Below are 24,102 nucleotides of genomic sequence, written 5' to 3'. Positions count from 1 at the left end.
CCTCTGTGCTAAGACCCACTGCCACAAGCCACTGCCAACTGCCAGTCCCCACTGGCTACTCCACGCCGCCTTTTCTCGCTGGGTGCATCTGTGCTGCAGCCACAGCATGACCTACCTCCAGCCCTGCTGCTCCTTCCCCATGCTACCAGCGAAGACTCACCCCTTCCCATGAAGATACCCTGCGGGAATGCGTGAAGGAACTCTGGCAGTGTGAGGGACCTTAAAACAGTCAGATAAAAAGGCAGCAGTTCCCAAGTGACTAGGAACTGTCGAGGGCAGCATGCAGCCGCCCTTGAGGAAACGGCTGAGCTGGGCCAAGCTGAATTGTGGTAGACGACGAGTGGGATTTATGTGTAAACTCCAGACATCTACAGTGTGGAAGTGATTCATCTCATCTTGAAGAGGACATCTGCATTTGGCCACATTAACTGCACTGTTACATCAGTTATTTCTCTTCCTTCGTGATTCAGAACAGTACCGTGCAACATCTAGCTCAGATGCCTTCAAGTTTGAATGGATAAATCCCACGCTGCATCTAGAGGTAGCGTGACCTCTTCTGAGAGGGTAAGTATTTCTGGAGGCTACAGGTCTCCCTGTCAGAATTTGCCATCAGTCTCTCACCATTACTCATTCTCTTTTAAACTTCTGAACTTTCGGAACTTAACAAAAAAATCAAGATTATAAAAGGTCACACACTTTACCTTCAAGAAGCAATACATTCTGAATGGTAATACCAGGTGATTTATTCAAACCGTGTCTACAAAATAATAACCCTTTTTTGATCTTTTGTTAGAATTAATTAGAATTCATCCACAAGACTTTCCACTTTGATCTGTAAATCAAATTCTGACCCTGCCAGCAGCCTGTGAAATATTTATTAGCACGGGATTATTATCACAGCCTGATCATTGTCTAGATTATCCAGCAGCATACACACCAGCATGTTATTGCTGAGAAACTTGGCCACGGTGTCTGTGAAAAACACAATAGTAATTTTTCTGCATCTCAGCCTCTGTCCTACTGTGGGTTTGTTTACCATCATGTTTTGGTTTGACAGTACTGTTCCATCTTGACTACCTCTTTAGCTTGCTATAGAGACATGATCTTGCCAAGCAAGATTACAGAATCGATATGATTAAATCAAATAACGTTATTGTCATGAAGAAATCTTCAGAAGAGAAATGTAAATTATTCATGGAGACCATGTTTATTTTAGAAATGGAATGACTGATTTATGGTTATTTTTCTGCAGGAGCAGGACCCTTTGTATATTAAAAGTGGAACTAGCTATGATTTTGGGGAAAGATATGACATGTCTGCAAAAGCACGTGTGTCATGGAAAAGATGGATGGGAATTGAGCCAAATGTTTTTCCATAACTAGGAGCCATCAAATTAAACAATGCTTCAAACGAACAAAAGAAGTTGTTTTTAATAGAGTAGGTTGCAAGGCTGTGCAATTCCATAATAAAAGATGCTGTGGATGCCGGAATTTTCAAGGGGAGAAAAGAAGAAATACTCTGAGAATGGGCTCTGAAAGTTATTACATCATCACAAGATCAAGAAAATTCCCTGAGCATAGCTGGAAGCTGAGATGTGCTAAGAAAAAAACATCAGCATTTTCACAATGCCCTGTTAAGCCACTCTAGGAGATGGAATATGGGACTAGATGGACCCAGTATGGTTCGTCCTATTCTACAGATGTTTACACTGAGCTTCCTCAAAGGTGCTACTTGAGGCTGGCACTACTTCCTCAGGCAAAAACATGAGGAAGTACCCAGAGTCAGTATCTTGACAGCAGACAAGGAGAAAGGACTTAGGCAGGGGAAGAAATAAGGAGAAACTATAATAGAGATCGGAAAACAAAAAGTAAGCAGCTTGTTTTAACTAATTGGACAGACAAAAGAGAGGATTTGGAAAGGAGATTACAAAGCAAGGATTAGGAAAGCAGTCTTTCAGCAACACTGTCTACAAGCAGGACGAGATTGTCAACAGCAGAGAAAAGTATGATGAAACAATCACAGTGCTGAAAGCCTGAGCAAAATTCTGTTGTTCTGCCTTACTGGCTCAGGCTGTCAGACCACCTTGCTCAGTGTGGTCGCAATGACAACACAGTAATACGTGCAAAAGGAGCACAAGTTTTAAGTTCTTTGTTGTTAGAACTTAAACCCTGTACTTCAGAGGCTTATAAAATGCATGCATGGCCCAAATACAGCCACAACAAGAGAATCTAACACATCCAGGTAGGATGCTTTGTTCCGGAGTTCACCGTAGCAAGCTCCTTACTGCCCTGTTTCCCACCCTGCCCTGCCCACACTGCTGCTAGGGACAGTGCTGGTGACCAAGAACTATCTGCTGAACAAGCACCTCCTGTACCTGGACAAGAGGGGAGAAGGGTAGTACGTTTTCTCTGCCTTCTGCCCACAAGGCAGAGAATGAGTGTTGTTCCTCAGGACTGCCTCTGCGGTCACTGAGCAAAGGGAGGGTGAGGAGCAGGAAAACTAAGCAAGCAGTGCTGACAGTTCTCCTCCCTTCTCACCCTCAGAGCTCTTTCTGTTGTCTGGGCTCCTTCATCAGGGCTGTCGCCATCAGGACATCTCTCTTGCCATGCTTATTTTATCCCTGCTTGGATGGGAGGGACCCCTACGTAGAAGCATTATTTTAAGTTCACATCCATTATTTAAACTTGAGTAATTAAACTCGAACAACAAACAGGATCACACTATTGTTCACAGCGAGTGGGGAAAAGAAAACTTAGAGGCACGGATGAAAATCTCTGCCTCACTCACGCTGCGCTGCGGATGACAACTGCAAATCTTTGAGGGGAAAAAACATCAGCAATATTTGTTGAAGCGTATCTCCGGTTTTCATCTAAGCACTGCTAAATAAAAGCTCCCGGAGCAAGCCAAGGAGCAGCCGTGACCCGGAGCTTTTGTCGAGATGCCATCGCTGCCGGCTGTGCTGCAGCACGCCGTGTCCCTCTGTGCTGCAGCGTGGCCCGGGTTCTGCCCTGGGCCACGAGATGTTCTTGGGTGCCCACCCGGCCCGTGGGCAGCGGGCAGCGCAGGCAGCGCTGTGAAGGCGCAGACCCGATTCCCATTAGGCAGAGCTGGAAGCTGTCCTCCTGATTTCTGTCTGCCCCTCAGGCTGCTCCATCAGCCGCGACTAAGCCCGCACGGGAGCACCTTATCCTGACATGCACCAGGCTGGGGACCTCCAGGGCTGCCCCTGCTTGGCTGTAGCTCCATCCTTCACCGCACGAGCATCCCAGCAACACCGTGCGGTCCCAGCCCCGGGCTGCCCTGCTCGGTGCGGCTGCCGAGGCAAAGCCCCTCCGCACCCCTCGCCCGCCGCGCATGCGCGGTGCCTCCTGCGGGGACGGGGACGCGGCGCTGCCCGGTGCCCCGCAACGTGTTGCTCGGCGGCTGCAGCCGTTCCCTTTAAAACCTCAAAGGACCTCCGCTCTCCCGCTCTCCGTTCCGTTCCGCTCCTCGCCGATAGGCGCTCCCATGCAGGCGCCGGCCGCCCGCTGCAGCACCGAGCGCCGGCCCCGCGCCCGGAGCGGCCGCGTCGCTGCTGGAGGTGCGGGGACCCTTTTCCGGCGGGAAGGTCCGGCGTGAGTTGATCCGCAGCTTCCGCCGCCGGTTCCGTTCGCCGGGAGCCGGGAGAGGCGCAGCCGCCAGGTAATGCCCGTTCGCCTCACGCGGCGGCGCGGACGCGGGTACGGGCACGGGGCGCCGCCGTTACCGCCGCCGTTGTCCCCGCAGGCCGGGAGCCGCCCGCAGCGCAGCACCGCAGCGCGCCGCCCGCCCCGGGGAGGCCCGGCGGTGCGAGGCCGCCGCCGCTTATGCAACACATCATCGATAACCACCCCGACATGGCCACCGCGCTGCTGGCGGGCGAGAAGCTGAAGGAGCTCATCCTGCCGGGCCAGCAGGATGACAAGGCGGGCGCGCTGGCAGCGCTGCTCCTGCAGCTGAAGCTGGAGCTGCCCTTTGACCGCGTGGTCACCATCGGCACCGTCCTCATCCCCATCCTGCTCGTCACCCTCGTCTTCACCAAGAACTTCGCCGGTAAGGGCGGAGGGGCGGGGCGGCCGCGCCCTGACGGCTGCGGGAGGTGGGGTGGGGGGGGGAAGGGCGGTTTGATTGCCCCCCGAGTGCAGTGCGCTGCCTGGAAGTTGGCTCAGGTGTTGATGGTGTTGATGAGCTGTGGGATGCACTGAGACACAACGTCGCTGTGTGCCTCTCAGGCCGCGAGCAATGCAGGTAGCAGTCGCTGCCCTTAGGATGAGTCGGCCTGAAGAGCAACGCTTGGCACTGTGTGGTTTGCTTGGTCCCCTGGAGCTCCGAAGTGGAGATCCATGTGAAATTAGCAGTGCTTTAATACACAGGCTGGCAGTCTGTAGCTCGTCTGGCTAGCAGGCGTTAGCCGTGTGCGGTCCATCCAAATGCATCTGAGCCCAGTCCTGTACGTGCAGGTTTGACCTCCAATGCACGCATCCTTAACACTTGCTTTCACTATAGCATTACTAGAAGAGGAACTGCTTGCGAAGAGTGTCTTGGATGGAGATTTCTCTAGATCGTAGCTTAAGCATTTTGATTTATTTCTTGAACATAGATTGAAGTTCTTCAGCCACAGTTGATGATACCCTCATGTTTTTGCATGGCATCAAGAGGCCGCTTCACGAGGCCATGTTTTCAGGGCTCCATGAGCTTGCTGAGCACCTGAGACCTTTCTTCTTGCAGTGACTGAGGGGCAGGGAACTGCTGCTTTTGCAGATCCTTGAAGTGCTGGGATCCCTTCCTCTGTATGGTTTGTAGGAAGGGAACTAATTAAAAGGCATTTACAGAAGACAGTGACCATGCCTGCTTATATTTGTGCCTTCACACTACTGGAGTTTTCCGTTCTGGATGCAAGTAGGCCTCAATTTGACCTTGGGAGCAAGAAAGGTCATGTGCTTTTCTGTATGTGCCCTTACTGTTGTGAGTTCACTGACAGAAATCTGTTGATGAATCACTGCTTGTGCAGACAGCAGTAATTCGCTCTGTTTGAGCAAATCCTCTGAGGCTGCAGATTGCAGAGGGAGCCACAAGTCTCAAGAACTCTGAGGTTTGTGCAGGGGATGTTCCTCTGCATGTCCACACTGCGATCTGAGCAAGTTTTTGGAAGAGAAGACATCTACTGGCTTCACTCACTGCTCACATGTGCCCGTGTTTCTGCAGTTGGGTTTGTTTTATGTCGTGGAAGACACCTCTGTGGCCTTGAATGTTTTGGTTGATTTTTGTTTCAGAAGTGCTAAAAGCAGTGTCATTTGTGCCGAGTCACAGACCCCGTGTGCTCTCTTGACCCTATAAAAGCATCTGCTCCTTAAGAGCAGTAACCTGTTGTCTCTTGCCCACACACAGATTGCAAGGCAAGGCAATGCAATGCAAGGCAATCCTTTATGTTACTGGGACAGCACTCTTACATCATCTGCTGTCCTTTGTTTGTTCATTTGGTCTACAGTCAGAAAAATAACATGAGGAAAAGGAAAAAAGTACAAACTATAAGGGGCTGATGAATCTAGGTTGCTTTTTTGAGTTGGAGTGAAAGAGCTCAGGATGAGTGGATTCAGTTCTGCTTCTTCTGAGTTCAGTAGCCAAACTCCTCCTAACTTCAGTGTGACCTGAATCAGTTGTTTCAACTCTGTTACCTTAATGGTATTTACTCGGTCTTTTCTAAGTTAAGCTCGTCTGGAGATGCTGAGTGTGGTCATAGCAATAGCCCTGCTGGCTGCATGCTTGTTCCTCATTCTGCTGTTAGTGCTGTGTTTCACACATGCACTGCCACTGATACTTAAAAAAAACAAAGAAACAAACTTTGTTTTCTTGCTTTGGATGTTGCAGTTTATATAATACATACTAGAAGTGCAAAAGTTACTGACAGAAGTGCTGTCTTAAGGTTCCTCTTTGGTTGCTAATATTATAGCAGCTTCCCAAATCGTTCTTGATGCCCTTCTGTGCCTAAGTTATGGCCTCAGAATGGGGAATAAAAAGTGAGCTAGCCTCAGCATGCAAGGCAGAGGAAGCGTGTTATGGCACACGTATTTATATATGATAATTAAAGTACAATCTTAAAAATCCTTATGTCTGTAGAATGAAATGTTGCATAATATAGTTTTCCTGTGAGTGAAGATAAGAGCATTAACTAGGTTGTTCTAATGGCATGGGTGAAGCAGTTCTTTAGGTTAACGTATTTGCTGTTCATCTAAGTGATTTATTTGTCCTCATATTTGAGAGTTCTGATCTTTACATCACTTTTTAGAAATTAAATCACAAATTCTATAATGCTTGCACAGGCTCTCCTGATAAAGCAACAAATACAGCCTTTCTTTGCATTGCCCAAACTTTCTTTCATCAGATGAAAGGAAGTCCCTCAGCTAAGCACTTACATCATCGTTTTTGAGTCTCCAAATCCTCCTTTGCTGTTTTTTTCCAGCAAGCTACTGTGATCCTGGAAAGGAAGCTCTGAGAAAAATAGTTACAATAAAAGCATTTGCAATATTTGTACTGGGCATAGTGTCATCATAAGGTCACTTGGGAATGGCAGTCAGCTACCTCACACAAAGACAGCCCAAACAACAGAGGAATAAGGACTGTCTCCTCACAGTGGTGTGACTCCCATTACACCATGTATATTTAATATATAATACCTATTGCAGCGCTTCTGCATAGTGCTTGTTCCTTAGAAGTCTGATTTCTCATACCTACTGATTCAAAAGCCTAAATTTTTTTATTCCCTGGCACCTCGAACAATTACTTGTTCCTGTGCACACTGGAAGTAAAGCACAGCTCATGACTTCTGAGTGTAGAGCTCGGATTTGTCATTCCTAATCAAATCCACACTGTCCCAGTGTAGGAATAGATAACCATGCTAGATGTCAGGCAGTATAGGAGCAAGCCATAAGTCAGTAAGCATAGGTTTGTGACTTTCTAAAATGCAGAGAATGTGTAGCATTAGGCTGCATCATGCAGTATCTGATGGGAATCAATTGTTCCATGGTTGGTTATTTATTTATTTATTGTCCTTTACTCTTGGTGCTTTCACCATGGAACTAATACACATGGAACTAACATATACGGTCCACAGCCACAAGCTGGAGGCTGTTGGGTATTCAAAACTGCTCTTCATTGACTTTTGCTATACTGTGTCCTCTGGCTGGCAGTGATGCTGGCAGTGAATGGCAGTCTTGTATAGTGAAACATCCTGAGGCATTTGCTTTAATTCTGAGACTCTCTTCTTCTGTACAGTAGAAGAAGAGATACTTAGCTCTCATTGTGAGCTGCTTATTTTGTGTTTAAATATTCTGGTTTGGTGTTGTACTGTGTTCAGTAGCAACACCGTCAGTAATGTCTGTGGGACGTTTGCTCTGTAAGGGACCAGTGAGAGGTGGACCTCAAAAGAGGATACATTGCTGTTACTGTCATGTGTCATCTTCACAGTATTGAAGTATTTTGGTTTCCAAGCTTTAGGATTCATGTTGTCAACTACAGCGAATGCTAAGTCATATCCCTCATGTATAGTGCCTTGTGCTTTCTAATCCCAGTGCATCATTCTGTTATTGCAGTCATGTTTGCTTTTCCTCAGTTGTTCAATACCAGTACTTTATTAAAACAAACCAAAACAGTCATCCTGTTGATTGTTATGCCATAGTCAGAAGCCAAGCTGTGGCATTGATTTTTATTTTTTTTTCTTGCTACGTTCATCAATCAGTGCCAGGCAAATGCTAACAAGTTGCTCATAAGTACTGGATTTCTGTGTCTCTTAGCAGTTACATAGCTCAGCCCTCTCACCACCCTTGTGCTAGAAAATTCTCATGAGGAAGTCGTGGAGGGAGGCAGAAGTTAAGTGAAGGGTCAGTTCAAGTTCTACATTTAATTTTCTGGTTTGTAATAATTCTGCAGAAGTGGCACCTGCTTAGCTGTGGCATACGGTGTGGGTGTCAGTTCAGTGTCATTATGCATGTCACCTGCTGTGTGTTTGAAATAGTGTACGTTGAGGATTTCTGTTTTAAAAGATGGAATTTTAATTTGTATTTCTGGTCAACTTTTCTAACTTGTATTTCTGTTTCAGGTTATGGGCAACATATTTACACACACTCACTTTCCTGACCCGAGTGTTAGCTGGCTTTTGAGCTCATTTTCCATTTCTACTCTTTAACTGCACTTAAAAAACATGTAAAATTAAAAAAAAAAAAAAAAAAGTGAAGAATACATTTTTCCACATTATTATTATTAGTGGTAAAAACACACAGCAAAATTGTTATGTATGTGAGATATGGCTGCATGAATTGATTCTGAGGCATTAGTACTAGCTGCAAGGAGAGTTAGGCAGCGTCTCAGTACCACTTGTTTCAGTGCTTTCTGATGATGTGTTTCTATAAGAACTGGAGTACTACAAGCAACCACAGGCTGACTGTGCTTCAGCTGCTGGCTGTTTGCACTGCTGCTGGAGCTCTTCCCAAAGGGTAAGGGCAGTTCTCACTCACACACAGGTGCACAGGAGGTATACGTGAGATATACAAGCTGGCTTTCTGTGTGTTTGGATCACATGAAGATTTGCAGTAATGCAGTGGAATGTTGGATATAAAAGGAAATGCATAGGTAATAATTCTACTGCAATTTCTAGAGGCCACAAACATTTTTATGTCGTGAATGCAGTCTCTGTTCATTGACACATCTGTGCCATCTTTTTTTTTGTACTGACTTTGACCTTTTCTGGACCATTGACCCTTTCATGTGGTGTTTGTCGTGTATGTGAAGAGATACAAGATGTGGATGAGGCTCAGCTTAGTGCATACTTTGAGATACCTTCATCAGTCTGAACAGGTAGATAGTCAAAATTATTTTTAAGAGCTAATTAATTAATTCATCTTACTCAAGAGGCAGCACTTTGAATAAATGAGTAATGCTGAGGTTGTTCTTCGGAGCTTTTTTCTTGCTAAGCTGGGTAGGACTACACATTGCATTACAAAAGCTGAATTATGTCACAGCAGACTGGAATCATTCTTTTAGAGGTTTCTTTTGTTTCACATGGTACAGGATTTATTCTAAGAAAACACTGAAAGGAGTGCAGATATTTCCATCATAAAGGATTTAGTACATTACACCCTTGCATTTGAATTTGGCAATACTCTAGTACTTCTTGTGATAGCAAGGTTTGGGATTAGTTTGCTTTTCTGGCACTGTACCCATCATGCAGATTCGAAGAAGTCACCAGAGCAGCAGTGCAGATAGTTTCCTGAGATCTGTGGAGGTTTTTTGTTTTTTTTAGCAGCTTGGAGCTCTGTGACTATTTCTGGACTGTTTCAGCCATATGCTGAAGTAATTATTTTTGAGGTTGAGCTGCCTTGTCTTCTGTGGGATCCGCAGCCCACAGGAGGGCTGGAAACCTCTGCACTGGAAGTTGTAGAGTCTGTGGGAGCCTTTGGGGTCAGGTTCTCTTTGTTCTGTCATGATAGATCGACACAGTTGTGACACTTTATGAAACTCAGTTTTTCTATGCATAGATCATAGAATGGAATCGTGGAATGGCTTATGTTGAAGGACTCCTTAAAGGTCCATCTCCCCTACCATGGAGGGATCATTATTTTCCAAAAGCAGTAGACCAGTAATCTCTGCCTCCAAATACTGTAGCATTAAAATAATGTAACCACCTAATGAGCTAACTACTTGCAGTATTTTTCGAGACGTTTTCCAGGTGCTGTATTTATGGCCATAGGTGTTTAAAATGAGCCATCTTTTTCATTTCAGATCATTAAAATGCAATAATGCAGTAGAACAAACCTGCTGTTTCTTTGTGTTTTGTACTTCACCTTTGATTTAAGAAGCCACCCCTGTCTCTCATCAGTTGCACAGGACATCCATAAATCATTACACTTTGGCATTTATGTGTTCTTGCAGTTTGCTCTGTTTCACATCATAGTCGTGACTCAGCATCTATGTAGTTGCTTTGGGGGTTTCATCTCTCTGGAGGGCATTTTTTGAATTGCCTGAAAATATTTTTTGATCTTTGGATAACATTAGGACATGTATTTTTACAAATTATTTCCACTGCTGCACAGATTTGTACATCACCAAATCCCACTTAACCTCCTCATATTAAGGGTCGTTGTAGAAGTAAGTTTCAGATCTCTGCCATAAGCCTTTTTGTATGGCTGAATTTCATTAACTGTGTTTTGATGGATGCATACTTCTGAAGTCAGATCTAATCTTTCTTCAGATCTTAACATCATACAAAGCAACACTGTAGTACAGAAACAGCTCTAGCTGCAAATACGAGGACTGTAATTTCCTTCCAAATATCTTTTTTTCTCACAGAGCTGTTGAATGTAGCAAGAAATGCTTATGGTGGTGGTGAACAGTACAGTGACCGTAGATAAGCTCTTCTGATGACACTAGCACCATACTGTGTGGCCATCATGCAGTGGATGGTAGCTCATCACTGAGGAAGTGTTTCTCAGTAGCAACAGCCTAAGATTTCCTTTAGGTGTTGCACCTTTGTGTAACAGTTGCTGATTCTGGAACACTGTAACCGACTTCAACATGTGAACCGTGTAGGAATCTTTTTTGTCTGAAAAGTGCTGGGCAGTACTGCAGGTTGTTAAGCCTCACATTGCTGGTAAGTGAACTTCAGCATACCAGCTAATTTTAGAAGAGCTTATCCCTCTAACATATGGAATGAAGTCCTGTAAATTTATATATCCACTGCAGGTGTGCATTGTCATTTGAGTGACTGGAGAACCGAAATATATACTGTTCAAGCAACAGTCTTGGAAGAAAAAAGGCCCCATATTGTAAACAGGGGGACACCCCTGTGGGAAACAGTTACCTGCCAGTCTTTGAAACTGCTTGTCTACATGTCACCCATTATGACTAACACTTCACAAAGTCACAGAACTGTAGAGATTGACAGGGACCTCTGGAGATCATCTAGTCCAGCTTTCGTACTAAAGCAGGTTCCCTAGAGCTGGTTGCACAGTAATATACTTTAATGTACTAATACTTGTAGGGTATGGATCAGTTAAACTTAGTAGCAGCAGTGGTTTCCTATCTCATTTCTTTAGGGACTTTCTTTTTAAGCTTTTTTTCTTAAACAGGACAAGTGGTTTCAGAGAGTGGTCAAAAAAGGCTGTACCTTACCTTGTTGATCATGGAGAAACTTGTACCTTAGGAAGACTTCCTGGGCATGGAACCTATCTTCTTTGGAAAGAATATTCCCTAACAAAGGTAAAGGTACTGTTTTTTGTTTTGATGAATTAATAATTAGTTAGCTTAGTTAAGGCTTAGTTCTAGGAGTGCTTTTTTTTCTTATCCGGTGAGTTAAATGGGACTGTGTGACCACAGTTGATACACAAATGTGATTTCAGGAATCTGTTCTCATGTTGTGCTAATACCTAACCTTTAAGTACCCTTTAAATAAAGTAGTTGGCATAAAGCTGTTAATAAGGGAGTTTTTCATTTGGCTGTGAGATAATTTGGATACTAGCCCTCATTTGTTAAAATCGCATCCAAAGCAGAGAGTTTGATATTCCTTATGGAAGCTTATGGTTGGCATGTAAAATCTGTTTACTGTTTAGATGATATAATACTTCCTTAGGCTACTTGTTCAGCATTAGTAACATGAATATTTTTTGTTCTCTTTTTCCAGAGAGAAGAGGATTCAGGACGTTCTTCCTCAACTTTTAAAATATACTGAAAACTACAAAATAAATTTCAGTTTCATAAATAAACAGTTTTCTACCTGCTTGCTTGTGCATTCCTTTTAGTACCCAAGATGAATGAGGCACGTATGTTTGGTCGCTTACACGTGATACAGTGTAGGGATGAACAGAGTGATAGGATACATATTAGCATCTATGGCTGAATCAGGGAGTATCTCATTTATGTTGGCCACTAGTCAAAGGAGCCTACTTGAACACTGAATTTCTCCTTACAGACAAGGGGGGAGGACTTTGCAAGGAGCTCCTTGGAGAACTTGACTGATGTGCCACCTTTTCTTTGTGTGCAGGTTGAGCATCTGCATAAGCAGTTCTCTTCAAGAGGATGAAAAGCTGACTGGTAGAAAGCACTAAGGCCCGGGGTGAATCTGCAGCTTATTTTATTCATTAAATAATAAACTTAACAATATGGATAACTGTAACTTAGCCCCAGGCATCTGGAGTTGGTAAGCCCTCCTTACTGGCATTCCCTCGGAGCCTGTCTGTCAGAGTCAGAGCATGGGAGTTCAGGTGCCCACCCAGAAGTTGAGCAGCTTGCCTTTTTGGCCTGGCTGCATGTTTGTGTCTAGGTTATCAAAGAACTATTTGGACAAGAGATGTACTTACCTTTGTCTTGGTGTAACGAGCGCAAGAATTTTGTCTCCTTCATTTTTCAGTTATATTTTCTGAAAAATGAGTTTCTAGGGTTTTTTTCTTCTTTTGTCTGCTGTTAGGAAATGATTCTCTTCGACCTGAGTTATTGAACTGTTGGTCTAGAGTGCTGAACTCATGTAGTTTAGATGGAGGACTAGTGAGGTGTGATTTCTTTTTCAGTCTGAATTCTAAAAGATGGAAGCCACAGGATGCATACATGGTTTATTATACTTCAGTTTGTTTTTGGTGAATATATTTTAGTGGGAATATGGTAGATGTAAAGGGTCATTTGCCTTTTTATATAGGGGCACATACTGTGTATTACTAATACTTGCCTTTATTACTTTTTAATGTTTACCAGAAGCATTGTAAATGCTTTGTCCATATTTATTTAAATATCTTTTGCCTGCTGCACGTAACAATGTTCCCGAAGCTTGAAATTGAATCCCCTGCAGTGTCAGCTCTTCAAAGAGATGCACATGCCTAATTTTATGCACCGTGAGTAATCTCATTGGCTTCAAAGGAACTGCCCAATGCATGGAGTTGGTTAAGTCCTTTAGGAGCAGAGTCTGGCTTTTTTACTGTGTTGAATACTAAGAGGTTGGTATTGTTATCTTTATTTGAAAAACAGCAGGAAATGTTTCTGTTAGATCCAGTTCACTCAGTTGTCCAAGAAGACATGCAAAAAGTGAGCCTCAAGAAATTGAGGAGAATAATAAGTAACTCCCAGCTCGATCATGTCTTCTTGACAGTGTTGTCTCCATGTACCAGCACCACCTCCCACCCCACATTTTTTGCGAAGTTGTTTTTGCTTCTTGCATATTGGTGAATGCACACAGACACACACACACACACACACGCACACACACACACAGCTTCCTTGGTGGATTGTGCTGTTGGTATCTTTTCCTTGGGCTGAGATGTAATGCTGTGGGCTGAACTCTGGCCACTTGTACTGCAGTTGTATCTTTTGTGTTTGTTCTTGGGCATGGACATTTCTCAAAAGTGAAAAATTGGGGGAGTGAAAAACCACCTGAGAAAAACCAAGCATTGCAGCAGGTTGCGTGGGATATTTGTGCAGTCTGCATCTTCGGAGGTTTTCAAACTGGACAGAGCCCTAATCAAGTTGCTCTGAACTCAGTGTTGTCCCTGCTTTTAGAACAAGATGGGACTCAGTAGGTTTCAAGTAGCTTTTCTGTGATACTGCGTTGAGTAGATCTTCAGGTGGAACTCAGCAATTACCAAATTTTTTTGTTGGCAACTCTGTTTTCAGATGTGAGATTAGTTTTTGCAGTGGGAAGTTGCTCAGGAGTTCCAGCCCCAGACCTCAGCACCTCAGCCCCTCGTTTGAGGAGCTGCAGGACTTAAGAGCGTTGCATCTCCAGGGTGAAATTGAGCAATTTATGCTTAATTTTTAACACATTTAGTACTTGCAGCCTGGCAAAGGGTATATAATTCGCAGGCTCTTGAGGGTGGCTACTGAGGGTATGCAGAGGTTGGGGAATCGTTTGAAGGAGGTAACAGCGGAGGTGGTAGCTTGCACCACTTGTGGAAAGTTCTCGAGCATTTCTCAGAGTATGTATTAACAGGCAGCAGACTCAGCAGCACCTGGTTTCTATGCTTTACCTTCACTCCTGCCTCCCATGAAGTCCATTTAGTTTCTTTCTACAGAGTTTTTTGAGCACAGTCCCTGTGTTCATCCCTTTCTGTACCTTGGTTATCTTCTCCCAGCCATGTTCTTTAACTTCCCTGGAGTATGCCCTTTGTACCACAGTACTGTCTGCAAGTCATTTTTCCCTGTTTAAGTAACACTTAAACTCAATAGGATTATGTGCTACAGAATGAAACATGAAAAACTTAGCTTTCAATGGTTTTTAATTTTTCAGGTGATATAAGAGTTATATTCCACAGCTAAGTCATTCCTCTTTGGCTATTTCATCTCGTTTGTATGTCCAAAAATATTTGCTGAGATGTCTCATATTTTATTAATGAGATTAGTGTTATGGAGTTCTAGAAACTACTTACATGAAGAGCAAGCAGGATCTAACATACGTATCTACAAATATTGAAAGCATCAGATGTAGTGCTCCTATGGTCATCTAATATTAAAAAAGGGAAGCTAAGCTTCCTAGTGTGCATAATCTGCTCAGTGTAGGATAATATATTATATACTTCATAATCTATTGATATCAATACATTTTTTTTCTGATGTGGTAATTATTTTTGCACGTTAGCCCAGAGTTATTTAATCTCTTAGCAGACTGTTTAAAAGGTACAGTTTGTGGGAATGACGGTGACTGTAGAAGACAGAATTTACTCTCAGCTATTCCAGGTGATTTTGTTCTGAAGCAAACTTGAACTTCCTATGCTGGCATGCAGTTAACACATTTTTGTAGGTGGACCTAAGGTCAGACTATGAACTTCCTGAGATTTTATTCTGAAAATCTTACATTGGGCCGTGACGTTTAATGTAGAAGTGCTGAGTTTAGTATTCCAGCTCCCCATCGTGATTACAGGTTAGTTGAGCACTACCTTATTTTTTCCACTGTTGCTGCCAATGCACACATGGTAGGAATTGCTGTCTCCAGGCTTCACAAGAATGTAGCTGTCAAGGTATGTGTAGGGATAGATTACACTTCAGACAGTACTCAGAAGAGGACCAGCTCACTCAGCCACAGTAGTGCTCCCTAAGTTTTCCAGAATTTTTTCATACCTTATTCTGCTGTAATTTCCTACACAGTTATATAATTATTCCATATTAAACTGGTGGGTGTGAGGGAAAAGATACATTTCATGGTAGCTGGATTTCTTCTATGAAAAAAATAATTCCTGAGCTGCTTGAGGGTGAAATACAAGCATCAGTAGAAACTTTCTGTATTTCTGAATATAAACATAAAAGAAATATATTTTTTGCATTGTGTGATCCAATGTCAGAGCTATGGTGATGACATCTTACAGCTTTTTTAATGGTGCTTATCCATCAGATCATTGCGTCAGAAAGAACCGGCTAATGTTTCTTCTTGAAACTGAGCATGTATTAAGTAGGGCTTGCAGCTAAGTGAGCAGCCTGTGTGAGAACAACTCCTCACTCCTCCATCCTCAGCAGATAGGCATTTTAAGATCCAGCTGTATGTTGCTGCCATCTTTCCTAAGAAACAAGATTCATTACTGACATCGTGCTTTTCTTTCTCATTTATTCCTGATTGACACAGATTGCAGTAGAGGAGAAACGGTCCATGCCCTAGTATGATGGGATCAAACACCTTCATGGTGTTTAATGCTATGTTAAATGCAAGGTAAAATGCTGCTATTACCTAAGGAGCATTCTCAAAAGCTAACTTAAACGGAGTGATGATCTTGCTTGGCAGCCTCTTGTCAATGAAGAGAGACAGGTTTCCTCCAGGCAACAGGTAAATTAGTCTTTTGCTTTGAGTCATTGTCTGGAAGGGTCTTTCCCTCCTCTCCACTGTCTAGATGAATGAGCTTCCCCCAGTGATGCTGTGCTTTGTGAGTCATGTCCTGTGCTGTGAAGGTTAAGCTAAACTCCCCTGTGCAATAGCTACCAGAATCAGTGACATTTGCTGACTGTGGGTATGACTCAAACATATTAGAAAACAGTATTTGAATAAAATTCCATTGGAACCTTTCCTCCACGTCAGTCAATTATCAAGTCCCACTGGCTGGGGATAGAGTTTTATCTGAAGGGTCTTGGGATTCACCTGGCACAAAATCAAAGTCGTGTCATTTTAATAAGCATGCAACAACACATGAGACCAGCATCAATAAACAGCAACATTAATTCAGTATGGGGCACTGTGCTCAGCTACCTCAATAAAGTAGGGATCTCTCACATCTTATCAGGCAGTGGGAGCAGCTAAACAATATTTTATAGGAAAGCAAACAAATTTCTTTGAAATGTCATCTGCTTTCATAACTGTGCTGGGCAGTCCCGTTTTTGAAGTAGCCTCCAATGACGCCATGGAGTCCAAATTAAAGTTGTGCAGCTGTAAAGTTGTACACTGAAGCAGTGTCAGTGGACAGAGTGCAGATAGCCTCCAAGTGGTCTGTCCAGCGTGAATGAACACGTTAAGACATTTTTGTTTTCTTTTTATTTGCTTGTTTGTTTGTTTATTAAGTGACTATTGTTGTATATATAACATTTCTGCAGAAATCAGCTTAGCCTTTCAGGCCTCAGCGAGGTGAACTTTTTACCACTTATTTGGTAGGAGCAGCTGATATGTGATTCTAAAAGTAATCCTTATGGATGAATTGAATGGATGCTTCTTGTCTTCCCATGTATTCATGCTGCTAAAATCCAGGAGAAATTCTACTAAGCCCGGGGACACCCCATTCAAAATACCTCTGTGTACAAGAAATACTCAAAGCTACTTGTCTGTTTTCCCTATGGGAATATTTCCACATAGGAATCTCCTGTACCTCCTGGGAAATCAATACAGTAACTCTTTGACAGTTAAGAGTTGGCTTGTATGTGTGTGCATCCCATCGTGGGTTTGGAGGGCATGTAATTGTTGAAGATGAGAGTTAATGAATATTTTTCTTGTAACTGATGACTGTAAATGCACAAAGATAGTCTAAGTGGGAATTTTGGTAACGTTACAGTGCTTTAAGATCTCCTCTGAGAAAGGTTGAAGCTAGATCATAATAAAATAGTTTTGAAAAGTGACTTTAAAGAATTTACCAAGCTTATTCAATTTGCATCCTGTCTTGGGTAACACTATTCTAGCAAGCCTGTTCATATTGGTTATATTTTTAGAAGAGAATCCTCACTGAATTACTTTTAGAAAATGTGCAATCTTTGGAGTATAGATCTCTGTAGATCAGAGAATACATTTATATGTCAGCATTTTACCAAACCACCAGGAAATGGTTTTTATTTCCTTGAATGTGAGAAATAGTTGGTCAACTAAGGATCCTTCTGTTAAGCCAGAAGGATTAGGGCTTTTTTGCCTGTCTATTAATTTTTAGTATTTTCCTTAGTGTTATCAAATTACCTAATATTTTATTATTTCTCTTCTTAATTTGTATTATTAAAAGAACAGTGCTACCACTCTCTTCAAGTGAGCTGTTCTCCATCTGAATTGTAGACTGCATTCAGAACTGGAGCAAGCTTGGTGTTCTTGAGCAATTCTCAGTTCAAGAGAACGTGCTTTCTTGCTATGGATCTTAATTTAAGAGTTTTTTTAAAGGTATACAAGAACATTGTAAATTATATTCCATTTGTTCTACTTACCAAAGCATTGAAATTCAATCTTCATACTTGAAGAGGGTGTTTTGAAAATGATCATTGTTCTTGGGGGCAGTTAATGCTGTTCTCTCTTTAACAAGTTGTTCTGTATTACTTTCATATCCACTGTTAGAAAAATGTAACTACATGAGAACAAAATGAGTCTACTGAGGCAAAGCCCAGTATCCTGTCTATGAGGGTAGCAAAACCCAAATGCTTAGGAAGGAGTATGAAAGTAGACAAGCATATGGTATTTCTTGCATAAACCCTCCCATTGTCCAGCAGCCTGTGGCTTGAAGATGATGCAAGAGAAAAATGGTATAATTACCTGTGTATCTAATAATTCTTGCTATACTTTTTTTTCCATATCCAGTGAATATTTTTTACCATATCCAGTGAGTAGACATTGTTAACAAGAATTAAAAAGATTGTCTTCAACCATATCTAACTTTTTTCTATTGATAAGCATATTTACCTGAGATAAACTTGAAATTTCACCAAAATGAACCTTTCAGTATTTGCACACATGCCAACATAGCGTGCTGAGCTACTATATGGTGGATACTAGGTCTGTATTTCCAGAGTTCAGGCCATGGTTTAGCTTAGGGTATTGTTCTGAGAGAGGTAACTAAACAAAAGTATCTATTCCTTGCTGGCATGTCTAGTGTAGGTTCGTTATAAAGGTAAATAGTTTTGCCTGTGGGCTTGTGAAGATGCACGCAGGCTGATCTGTCTTACGCGCATTGTGGGATGGACAGTCATGTAAAAATACAGTAAAGTAAAATTGATATCATTTGAAATGTTTATTTTCCAGAGCTCCTTGTGTAGGTTAAATGCACAGCAGTGACTTTTCTCTCTGTTATACAGAGGAGCCAATATACTGTTACACACCACACAACTTCACCCGCGATCAAGCCTTGTATGCCAGAGGATATTGTTGGACAGAATTAAAAGATGCCTTGCCAGGAGTTGATGCCAGCCACTGGCCCTCCTTGTTTGAGCATAAGTTCCTACCTTATGCACTGCTGGCTTTTGCTGGGATAATGTACATTCCAGCTCTGGGCTGGGAATTTCTGGCCTCCACCCGACTGACTTCAGAGCTTAATTTTTTGCTTCAGGAGATTGATAATTGCTACCACCGTGCAGCTGAAGGACGGGCACCAAAAATAGAGAAACAGATCCAGTCCAAAGGCCCGGGGATCACAGAGAGAGAGAAAAGAGAAATCATTGAGAACGCAGAGAAGGAAAAAAGCCCTGAACAGAACTTGTTTGAGAAATACCTGGAAAGAAGGGGACGAAGTAACTTCTTAGCTAAGCTTTATCTCGCGAGACATTTGTTCATCATCTTTTTAAGCATCATACCAATTACATACTTATCCACCTACTATGCTACGCAGAAGCAAAATGAATTTACGTGCGCTCTAGGGGAGCCTCCAGACAAGACAAGCAGCTCCAAATTGCACATCAGAGTGAACTGTAAGCTGCCATCTGTCCAGCTCCAGCGGATTATTGCGGGCGTCGATATCTTTCTCCTCTGCTTTATGAACTTGATCATCCTTATCAACTTAATTCACCTCTTCATATTTCGCAAGTCCAACTTCATATTTGATAAACTGAACAAAGTTGGAATAAAGACCAAGAAACAGTGGCAGAAGTCCCAGTTTTGTGACATCAATATTTTGGCCATGTTTTGTAATGAGAATCGGGACCACATAAAATCACTGAACCGTCTGGATTTTATTACAAACGAGAGTGATCTCATGTATGACAACGTGGTGCGCCAGCTGCTGGCAGCACTGGCCCAGTCTAATCATGATGCCACCCCAACCATGCGTGATTCAGGGATCCAGACTATAGACCCAAGCGTCGACCCAGCAGACATCGATGGCAATGAGCAGCTCATCATTAAGAGACCAAGGAAGAAGATGAAATGGATCCCGACTACCAACCCGCTTCCTCAGCCTTTCAAGGAGCAGTTAGCCATTATGAAGGTCGAAAACCATAAGCCTGAAAAGCCTAAGCCCGTGCGGAGAAAAACGGCGACGGATAGCCTTATTGCTCCGTTGTTGGAATCTGCTGCAAAAACCTCACAGCAATCATCAGCTCATAAAACTGAATCAAACGCCGTCCCGAGCACAGGCAGTGAAAAGAAGCACACGCGGCACTTTTCCTTGGATGTACATCCGTATATACTTAGCAGTAAAAAAACCAAGCCAGAGATTCCAGCCATCCCCTCGATGCCTACATCAAAAAGCCAAGAGGGTGGATTTCTAAACCAGGAAGAGAATGTCATCGTACATGTTACCTCCTCTCTCAAAGGTACAGTATGCCATAATGACAGTGCCACCTTCACAGACAATGGTTTTTGTAGTGGTTTTCAGAAATGCAGAGCTCATTTGAACCTTTTGACCTGCTTTGCTAGATTTTGGGATAAGTAATAGTATTGGGACATAGTAGGCTTCAGAAACTGCAGTTCTCTCTCTTTACTAGAATACTGCTATGTGGAGAATAAGCATTATTTCAGGTAGAGCCATACGAAACAGCCTGCATGTTATTGCTGCGGGTAGCTTTTCACATTTAAGCAGATTTTTGCAGCTATTAAAGTTGTTGTGCCTTGATGAGAAAATGAGGAGAGTTCAGCCTCTGAATTCCTGGTCTACCAGCATCTGGCATATTTCAAATCGGCCTTATTCTCAAGTTATATGGAAAAAATCTCTTTTAACTACCAATTCTTAAGGATTGGCATTTGCCACCTGTGAAGGCACAACTCACATCATATTGTTCTTCACCCCAAAGCCATCTTAAATTGCCCTTTGTCTCATGTGCACCAGAGGATGAATGGTCTGAAATGTGGGTGCTGGTCTGGAATTTAGAAATTCAACCATTCACTTCCCCTGTGGCCTCACAAGAGACACTCCTCCTGTGCCTCAGCTCCCTGTGTGTGTCTTGCAAATGCAACTCCTTTTCTGCCTTGAAGGACTTTTCCAAGTATATCAACAATTGCTGTATGCTATAGTGATGGGGAAAGCCGTGTAGGCACTAATAAAAGCCACTGACAGGCAGATATGTATCTTCTTGTTGATTTTGTAAGCTACTGACATAAGAAAGAAACACTATGCGGGAAGAATTGTACGTACTTAAAGCAATGGCTCTCATCTCATTACAAGCTAAGACCTCCCTCTGGGCCTCGACAGACTGACAGCCACCGTCACCCCACTGCCCAGCAAAGAAGTGATTTGAGGTATAAAAGTTTCTGTCACTTCCAGATCGTTATGCTCCTTAGAGACCTCCAACTCCCTGATGTGCATGTGAGCTATTCTACAGCTTTCCTTATCCGGTCACCTGCTCTGATTTCAACTCCTCAAAACTACTGGGGTTTGCTGGTCTCAGTTGTACCTTCATCTAAATTAGTGCTTGAATATTTTTAGAGCGAAAAATAATTACTGTAGTTTTGGGGCTCTGTTACTCTCCATTGCAATTAAGAGTATTCAGCTTTGCTTTTGAGTTAGACCAACATTGCAGTCCATCAGGTAAGGCAGACTTCTAAGTTCTGGAAAGAGACATCAGTCAAGGACAAATTGCTGAGTTCTTCCTAAAGACAAGTGGCTTACAATATGTAACCACTATTTTTTCCCATTGAAAATAGCAGCGCATTTTGAATTCCATCTTGTGGATTTCAACATTCATAACATTTGTCAAAACATTAAATCATAACATGCAAAAAACATCTGCCAAACAGTAGAGGAGAGTAAAAGATACTTTTCAGTTATTTTAAGTTCGTTTTCCGAATATACCATTCACGTTAGGAAGCATGAGCATGCATAGAAAGTGAGATCTACGGCACCCGTTTGTTGTTTGCCCCGTTTCCCTGAGCTTACAGCCCTGTTGTTATCAAACAGCCCTGTTGGATTTCTCAGAGGATCCCAAGAAAATTCATTTTGGAGTCCTCTCCTGCTCCCATTGAAAGCAACGGCAGGACCGCCTTCATTGGCTGAGCGCGCTGCTCTGTGATGCGCTGGGGGGGTCAAAGACCGCCCGTCTTCTAACTGGCTCTTTTGATTTCTTCTAGACACCCCTCATCCTGCAAAAGAGATGCTGTACTCATCTGAGACATGCAGAACTGTGCCTGCTGCCGGGGCTTTTGTCACGTGCAACCACAACCATATAGCCACGACCACCGCGACAGGTCTGACTTTGAACCCAGCCAAAGCAGAGCCGGCCCCTGCGCTGAACTGCAACCCCACGCACCCTCTGCTGCACATCAACACGCTGTATGAGGATCACGAGGAGGAAGTTTCGAACATCATCGACAATGGGATTCACTCTCCGACTGACGCGGGGGAAATTCTCTCCATCCCCACCCCTAAGCAGATCCGGCTGGCAACGTTTGACGAACCGATGGCAATCGTGAGCTCGGTGGAGTACTGAAGCCCCGCGGCTGCTCTCTGGTGGCCAGATCCGAGGCGGCTGCAGTGAGAAGCGTCATCCCTTCAACACTGCCCTTCACTGCATGAGCATGGAGAGCTTTCGTACGAACTGTAGCTCTTGCTAATAACACCAAACCGTTTTTCAGGATCACATCATGAGCACTGTCATTCACAACATAGAATAAGTCAAACCTGGTGGGAGTAGACCTTGAACACCGAGACAGCCACTAGCTCTAGCTCTGAACTATAGCTTCCTGATTGAATTGGGTTTAGCACAACTTAGGGACATGAGGAGTCTGATGGCATGCCACAGGAATTTTAGGGAGTACTGAAACCGTTTGCATTCAGAATCACTGATGAAAGTTAAAAAGCCCCGGAGGTGAGGTGTGCTTTTTAATGGCAGCAGTTAAATAAGAGTTTTTTTTCTAAGCGGAGAGGGTTTGGGTTCTTTTTTTTCAATTCAGGATTACAAAAAGGTTACACGCAAGCAAATTTTTGTTTGTTTCTTTAGCTCACTGACGTTGGGCTCCACGGAGGCTTAGCTGAAAGGGCCTTACTACCACCAGCAGCATTTAAGTGCAAAAGGAGTGGATATATTCAACCTCTTGCATTTATAAATGGAAATACCTGAGGTATGCCTCGCCCTTTAATGAGCTTTTATGTTTGATGGAAGATGCTGAAATGAAGAGTTTATTTTTTTAAATATATTTTACCATGGGAAAAGAGTTACTTTAATAACTTTTCAAACCAGGTGTTTGTTGCTTTTAACAAAACGCGTAGAAGAGAGTCGTCGTAGCTGCTTATTTTTTCATAGTGTATTTATGAACCAGGTTAGAAACTTCTATGGGTGCTTCACTGATGAAAAATCTTACAGAGGTTGTTACAAAACATCTTACAAAACATGAAACCAGCAAAATCGTATTCAAATAGCAGGGTTAAAGAAGCAAGCCTATGAATGTAGGCGTCCAAGCTTGGCTAGCTCTTGATTCAGCAAACACTTAAGGCTATGGATGTCACTGAAACGACCCATACGTTCTTTCTAAAGCTAAGCACATACTGAAGTAGCTTTGCTGGATCTGGACTCTAGTGCAAGCAGGCAACGATCCTGCTGTATGTGCTATCACTCTGATTCAATATTTGCCTTCCTTGGCTCAAAGCACATCTTCATCCCCATCTTCCTATAACTTTGATAGGTGTGATTTAATAGGAAATTCTAGAATAACTAAAACGTCTATTAAAAATGTATCATGCAATAACCATTCTCAGCAAAATGATAGTGAAACAAAAAGTGACTGTGTTCAAATAATATTACTACCAGAATTACGGACTGTGTGTGTTTGCATCAAATTATGTGTAACGAACGGTAGAGGAAATACGCAGCACAAATGCAGGATTGAAATCTTGAATTTATTTTTAATTTATTACCTCAGACATGGATATATGATACCAGTATTTAATGCAAATAGCGCTGAAAATAAATACATATTATTCTGACTAGCTTAATGTGTGCTATGTGGTAGTGTAGGTGCACACAGCAAGTGGGATTTGGGTAGAAGCAGTGGGTGGGACATGTAAAACCACTATTCCCCTGTACGGCACTTCAGTCCTGCCAAGAGTTTTTGGCCCAAACTGCCAAATATCAAGAAGCAAAGCATGGGGTGTGTAGCACAGCCAGAGGAGGGAGCACTGTTCTTAGAGGACCTGCTGTGCTGGGGTTAATGGCTGCTGTCCCACAGAAACCCTTTTCTTCAGAGTGCGTTAGACGACCTGACAGTGGGGATAAGTACATCAGCGGCATCTGTTGGGCCATATTTAGGCTGTGCAAACCTAGCAGGAGAACAGCCAGCTCTATGTCACAGTTAGAGAGGTGCTCTTGTTGAGATTTCCTTAGTGCAGGAATGCTTTTTAGTACTGGTGTTACTAACATTTCTCTGTAGCGGGTAAATGTGCATTTACACAAACACATCCAGGCCCCTGTATACCAGCTACAGAGCTATAAGTGCTAAATACACATCTAAAGATGTATCACATACAGAAA

At 42.9% G+C, this 24,102-nt stretch overlaps 1 protein-coding gene across 1 annotated transcript; it reads left to right on the top strand.

The window, feature by feature from the left end:
- Window positions 1–3,837: 3,837 nt before the first annotated feature.
- PANX2 (pannexin 2) lies at window positions 3,838–23,523 on the top strand. Its single transcript, XM_065741523.1, has 3 exons — window positions 3,838–4,071; window positions 18,505–19,956; window positions 21,707–23,523. The coding sequence occupies exons 1-3, from the start codon at window positions 3,846–3,848 to the stop codon at window positions 22,063–22,065; spliced, it is 2,037 nt and encodes a 678-aa protein (XP_065597595.1). The 5' UTR covers window positions 3,838–3,845; the 3' UTR covers window positions 22,066–23,523.
- Window positions 23,524–24,102: the final 579 nt, after the last annotated feature.

Source organism: Cyrtonyx montezumae, unplaced genomic scaffold, assembly GCF_038088225.1.
Source record: "Cyrtonyx montezumae isolate F1298 unplaced genomic scaffold, pur_monq_1.0 scaffold_3, whole genome shotgun sequence".
Lineage (NCBI taxonomy): Eukaryota > Metazoa > Chordata > Aves > Galliformes > Odontophoridae > Cyrtonyx > Cyrtonyx montezumae.
Note: the sequence above shows the minus strand (reverse complement) of the source record. Positions and strands in the feature narration are given on the sequence as shown.